General features: G+C 49.0%; 1 protein-coding gene across 1 annotated transcript in view; it reads left to right on the top strand.

Annotated features, from left to right (window-relative positions):
• The first annotated feature begins 1,727 nt into the window (after nucleotides 1-1,727).
• The window catches only part of LOC107125868 (17-beta-hydroxysteroid dehydrogenase 14-like), a 36,041-nt gene continuing 31,051 nt past the window's right edge, over nucleotides 1,728-6,717 (top strand). The window contains exons 1-2 of the mRNA XM_015429332.1: nucleotides 1,728-1,872; nucleotides 4,828-4,872. Of these exons, the coding sequence (XP_015284818.1) occupies nucleotides 1,785-1,872; nucleotides 4,828-4,872 (133 nt within the window). The 5' untranslated portion in view covers nucleotides 1,728-1,784. The remainder of the gene's footprint in view (nucleotides 1,873-4,827; nucleotides 4,873-6,717) is intronic.

The raw sequence follows: 6,717 nt of genomic DNA, 5'->3' as shown, positions 1-6,717 counted from the left end.
TGCCCTACTGCTGCTGCTGGGAGGGTTGCCTAGTTGCATGGCTTAAGGGGGGGGTTTGCATAGAGCAGGACAGGGGAGCTAGAAGAGTACCGGAGGGCTCTTGGTGTGACATGAATAGTGCATGCCATTCCCTTTCACTTCCCTGCTCCTTTATTTTTAATGTAATTTTATTAGTGTCCCCACAATTCCTGGAAAAGGGCCTGGTTCAAGGTCCTGGGCCTCTTTTCTTACAGCTTTCCCCGTTTCTATTCACATATCTTGGTTGAAGCAAAAGAACTGTATTGATTTTAACAGAAGGAAACCCAGTTTGCAGTGTTGGGGATGGGACTTCCCAATTCCCATCCCCCAGACTCCATTCCTTTCCCAAACCACAGGGCCAGAGTCCAAAGTCATGGCCTTACTCACTGTTCTTTAAGAGTGCATGTATGCTGACATCCTTGGTTTCGATAGCATTGTCCTCTGGCAAAACATGGTTCGGCAGAAGGTAGCCCCTGCGGTCCTGCAGGTAGGGTGGTTGACTCCAGATTGGGCAGTTCCTGGGGATTTGTGGGGTGAAACCTGAAGAGGGTGGAGTCTGGGGAGGAGAGAGCCCTCACCATGGTTTTCATTCCATAGCGTCCCCCCTCCAAGCAACCATTTTCTCCAGAGGTACCATCATAATTCTAAGAGATCTCCATGCTACTTGTTGGCAACTCTACTTGTAGGCCAAGTCCTGCCAGCGCTGTTTTGTTGTGGAATCTGGTTCCGCCACAGTTAGGGTTGCCAGCCTCCAGGTGGTGGCTGGAGTTACAATTACAATTGATCTCCAGGCAACAGAGATTAGTTCACCTGGAGAAAATGGCCGGTTTGGAAGGTGGACTCTGTGGCATTGTACCCCACTGAAGTCCCTCCCCTCCCCAAATGCTGTCCTCTTCAGGCTCCACCCCCAAAACCTCCAGGTATTCCCCAACCTGGCGATGGTTAGCTTAGCTGTAGGGTTGCCAGCCTCCAGGTTGGGCCTGGAGACCTCCCACTTTCACAACTGATCTCCAGCTGGCAGAGATCAGCTCCCCTGGAGAAAATGGCTGCTTTGAAGGGGGGACTCTGTGGCATTGTACTATGCTGAGGCCCCTCCCCTCCCCAAACCCTGCCTTCTCCCGGATCCACCCCCAAAGTCTCCAGGTATTTTCCAACCCAGACCTGGCAATCCTACTTAGCCATAGCTCCTCCAAAGTTCTGAGGGCCACCGTCTTCCCTGGGAAATGATTTCAGCCAACAGAGGCAGGAGGGAGAGCTGACATGAGAAGAAATTAGATGGAATGAAAATATACTATGTGGGGAGAATATATATTTTTAAGGGAGTGATTTTAGGAAAGAGAGGATGGGAAGGAAGGCCCGTCGTAGAGGAAATGAGCTGAGCGATGGGAAAGGAAGAGTGAAGAGCGGCCTTAGCAGAAAGAATCCAGTGGGAGTTGCTTTCCTCACAGCTCCTGCCTCTTCAGCTCAGCCCTTCCAGGAAAAAACCTGTAACTTGGACAAAATGTAGAAGCTTCTAGAACCCCCCCCCCCAGTCTTTTTCTTCCACTTCAACAATGACCAGCCCTCATGCCCCACAACCTGCCAAGGTGACAGTCAGCAAAGTAGCTTCATACCCTCCACCCAACATGCAAGTTCAGCAGTTGCTTTGCTCCACCCAGCAGTTTATATTTCCAAATTCAGCAGTTCCGTTGCTCCACCCAACAGTTTATATTCCCAGACTCGATGTGGATTTTACTCACTACGACTAACCGAGGCAAACAGCAGGCATGGACTCTTTACTGCGTTACCCAGGCAAGGTGGTGATCGTGACTGGTGGCACCTCAGGCATCGGTCTGGCCACTGTGAGAGAATTTGGTAAGAACGGCGAGACGTGGGTATGGAGGAGGGGGCAATTCCTGCCAGGAAGGCTTAGGAAGCCTTGCTCCCCGTGGGGCTTGTGAGGTCCCTACTGGCCACCATTTGGGGTGGGGGGCAGGGTTGCCAGCACCAGGCTGGGAGACTCCTGGAGATTTGGTGGTGGAGCCTGGGGAGGACAGGGACCTCAGTGGGATACAATGACATACAGTCCACCCTCCAAAGCAGCCATTTCTCCAGGGGTTGAAAGGAAGCAGACAACCATGATGTATAGTGCCAAAGAAAAAGGTTCTTCATCAACTTGTTAATTTTTTCAGTATTTAGTTTACCGGAAGCAATTCAAACACCACCGACACCAATGAACCATGCATATTACATCTTGTTTCGTGTATACCTTTATCAAAATGGGTAGCGTTGAAATATCTATATAACCTTAATCCATTTGGCAAACACTCTAGTCATATCTCATAGTCACATTAATCAAATCCATTAGTGTGATTTGATGAGTGTGACTATGAGATATGACTAGAGTACTATGCATGGTTCATTGGTGAAGAACCTTTTTACAAGTTGGTGAAGAACCTTTTTTTTTTGGCACTATACATCACGGTTGTTTGCTTTCTTTCAACTTCCATCCCGCGATCTCTCTCGCTTTGGTTTGCATTTTCTCCAGGGGAGCAGATCTCTGTAGTCTGGAGATGAGCTGGAATTACAGGGGATCTCCAGGTGCCCCCTGGAGGCTGGCATCCCTACTCCCTACATCTTTAATCTCGAGTGGAGGGAAATTAGGAGGGTGGGAAATGTGCCCTTTATATCCTCTGAGGCATTTTTTGTCAGTCCTGCAAAAACAAAAAGGAGTCATGTAGTAGCCTGTTCCAGCATAAGGCCATGCGGACTGGAGACTTTTCATTTGCCACGAGGCTCTTCCTGGTGTTATCAAAAGTAACAGGAAGGGATACCTGATCTATGATCTGGAACTGATTCCTTACATGGAAAACAGATGACAAGAACTACCTTGATGAGCTGTGGCTCAAATTCTGGGAATGTGGCGTGGGGGTTCCTATCTTCATAGCAGGCGAAGCTGCACCTGCTGAGTTTCAACCTGTTGTAAAGCTCTTGAACCAGGGCTACCAGAACATGAGGTGGCAATCGGACTGCTGGATGCCCTCTCTGATGCTAGGACTGAGAGCCTGTGGCGGGAGGCGCTGGGTGCCCATATTTCCAGAGCAAGACTGATAGCTTTTTCTGGGCTGGGCCTCAGTGTTGGCAGAAGCTTCCCATCATGTGGAATGCCAGCTGGGGATGCGGTTGTTACTTTTGGGGGGGCGGCGGGAAGGAAGCTTTTGTTAGTGGCTTAACCACAATGAGCCAATGCCAAAGAAGACCAAGGTCATCTTCTTTTAAATCATGTATAAGAGGGGTTTTCCTCCTCGAGGTGGAGTCAAAAGGGAGATCTCTTTGTGCGAGAGGAGATCGAGATGGCCGGTGAGCGGAAGAGGATAACAGTGTTGCTGGCCCGTTCACAATAATACAGCAAGGGCTCTTTTCTTATTTTATTTAGGTTTTTAGATTTTTAGAGTTATTGATTTTTATATCCCGCCCATTCTGGCCTAGGCTGGATCAGGGCAGCTCACATTCATTAGTTTACTTCATTTATACCCCACTTTTCCTTCCAAGTGAGGCCCAAAGTGGTTTACAACATTCTCCTCTTCTCTATTTTACCTCCATAACAGTGACCGTGTGAGATAGGCTAGCTTGAGAGTATATGACTGCCCCCAAGGTAGGGTTGCCAAGTCCTTACCGTAGGTATAGCGGGGGAGTCCGGCACTGCTCCAAGGGTTAATGTGCATGCTGTAATTACATCACCCGGAAGTGACGCAACCACGTCAAGCACGCTGGGGGCAAGGCCACAATCATCCGAGGGAAAACCATAGAGTTTTCCCTCGGATGACCGCCCCCCCACCCCCAACGTGCCCGATGCGACTGCGTCACTTCTGGGTGACGTGCTGACGCCGGGCATGTTGCGTGCTTTAGGGGTGGGGTTCCCCCCCGGACCCGATCCGCCGCCAGCGGGTAACAGGCCTCTCAGGCGGGGGTTTCCTCGCCCCCCGGGGGGACTTGGCAAGCCTACCCCAAGGTCACCCAGCAAGCTTCTGTGGTGTATGGTGGGTTTGCCCTCCTACCATTGGTGACACATTGCCCATGAGCGCTGACATAAGATATTGCCCTTCTGGCATGGTTTTTGGGGCATCATAAGGGTGAAACCCCTAACCTGGATAGCCCAGGCTCGCCCAATTTTGTCAGATCCCCAAAGCTAAGCACGATTGGCCTTGGCTAGTATTTGGGTGACCTCCAAGGAATACTAGGGTTCTGACACTGAGACAGGCATTGGCAAATCATCTCTGAAATGCCTCTTGCCTTAAAATCAAGTCTAGCTCGCCACCTAGTGGTGCATAGCACTACAAGAGCTACAACTTCTGGATGCCAGACAATCTTAGGATCTCCTGGCTATTCTACACACAATGCCATATGATAATTAATTGATTGATTGATCAGGGTGAAGTAAGGGAGACTCAATATCCCCCCTCCCCAGTGCAGAAGTACTACCTGGGAATGGTGCTGTTGGAGAGAATTCATTCCATTGTATATAAAAGGTCATTTTAAAAGTAGCCCTCAGTGCTACTTATCGTCATGGAGGGTTTGCAGGGGGAGTCATCACAAGCAGTCTGATGGTCTGTTCTTGGCGAGAAGATCTTGGCTGCCTCTCCTGAGATTGAAAAGAATTATTTTTTCCCTTGAAGTGTTTGTGGGTTGTTTGAGGGAAGGGTTGGAGACCAAAATGGAGGGAAAGGAAATGAGTCTTTTAAACCAGTCAATAAACCTTGTGGTGCACATCTCTGCGGGTGCCAAGCCTCTGAGTTTTATTTCACATTTTTTTCTCTCCTCACCCTCCAGTTCGCCAGGGAGCCAATGTGGTCTTCTGTTCACGAGCCCGTGGAGGTGAGTCCAGAGCACTTTTCCTCGCCCCACCACGACTGGGTCCCCTTGTTTGTTCAAAACAGGTGTATGCCACCTCCACAGAGAACCTTCTTGTGGCAGCTTACGAAGTCTAACATAGTAAAAGTATAGCACAGCATAAAAATAGTGAATTAAAAAAAAAAAGATTAAAAGCCCAGCCATTAAAAAGCCCAGCCAGAGGATGACAAAACCATAAAACAAGCCTCACGCTTGAAGCAGACTGTAAAAAAAAAATTGTAAAAGAACAACTCCCTTAATTAAAAGCTGAGGTAAAAAGAAGTCTTTGGGGCGGGCAATATGGGAGGAGGTGGCCCTTCAGTGACTCTGGCTCCAGGCCACTGACAGCCTTGAAAGAGAGATCCAAAACTCTGTGTTGACTGTCTCCAGGAGCAGAGGGGTGAGCAGTGCAGAACTCCTGGCCCAGGAGCAATAGGATCCCAGGATCCAGCCCCTTACCTCCCTGTTGGCAGGGAAAAGATGAGCTTTAGGGTAGTCGAGGCAGAGATGAAAGTAAATGGGAATGAGAAGACTGTGGTCAAAGTGGCATTTCCCATCTTCTGCTCAAGCCCTTCGAGAGAGAGGAGACAGGTAAGAAATTTGTCATATTCATCCTTGAGTAGAGTGTTGGTGAATACTTCCCCAGGGAAGGAGGCCGACTATGGAAAGTAGGATCATCGGCCCTTCTTTTTGCTGCACATGATCTGTCTATTCCTCAGCCATCACATTCTTTGTCTTCCCCTGTTCCAGTAGGTAACGCTAGATGGGACACTCTCCCCAAGGAGTTGGTTTCCCCATTTAAAACAGAGTTTATTTATTTAGCAGTTCTTTTAGCCAAATGGAGAAAACCACCAGGATAGAAGAGCAACAGTCTTCAATGCATTTAGCAAACATGCTTGTGTGTACTTAGAGCTCAGGCACAGCTGGAAAGGAAGAGGGAGGGATAAGATGGCAGAGGCTGCACAAAAAAGGCAGGGTTGGAAGGTTTCTCCTGCTGGCAACTGTTCTGTTCTCCCCCCTTGCAGCGGAACAGGGGCGAGCGATTCAGAGGGACCTGCAGGCTTCTGGGTGCCCAGGGCAAGCCTGCTACCAGGTCTGTGATGTTCGCAAGGAGTCAGACATCAAGGTAAGCTAAAACGGGGTGCAAAGTGATGCTTCTTTGGGGGTTCTTCTTCAGCATCTCCACAAAATGTTCTTTCATCTCTGTACAGTGGGGTACCAAGACTATCTGGTGCCCAGGACGGATAATTTTTTAAACCCCCACTCCTTTTTTTGTTGACATCAAGTCATGGCTGACTTATGCTGACCCCGTAGGGCTTTCCAGGCAAGAGATGCTCAGAGGGGGTTTTTTGCCACCGCCTGCCTCTGTGTCGGCCCTGCTTAGCTGCTGAGATCTGATGAGCAGATGCCAGGCTGGGGCTCTCCAGGTCGGAGCCCCTCCTCTATACGACAACAGGATTTTCAGTAATAATCATAAAGTAAAATGAACAATGATAACAGGCAGAAAATAGATTCAGGTGGTTAGCCATGTCGGTCTGAACCAGCAGAACAAAGTTTGGTCTTCAAAGTGCCACTGAACCCAAACTTTGTTTCAGTGGCCAGAAAAGAAACGCAGACAGTGAGGAATTTCTTTTATTCAACTTTGTATATACAATCATGCCAGTAAAAAAATAAATAAATCACATTTCAACACGCTATTCCGTCACAAGAGCCAGGATGGTGCAGTGGTTGAAGTGCTGGAGTAGGATCCGGGAAATCCAGGTTCGAATCCCCCCTCATGCCTTGGAAGCTTGCTGGGGGACCTGAGGCCAGTCACACTACTCTCAGCCT

This window comes from Gekko japonicus, unplaced genomic scaffold, assembly GCF_001447785.1.
Source record: "Gekko japonicus isolate JY-2015 unplaced genomic scaffold, Gekko_japonicus_V1.1 scaffold5715, whole genome shotgun sequence".
Taxonomy (NCBI): Eukaryota; Metazoa; Chordata; class Lepidosauria; order Squamata; family Gekkonidae; genus Gekko; species Gekko japonicus.
Note: the sequence above shows the minus strand (reverse complement) of the source record. Positions and strands in the feature narration are given on the sequence as shown.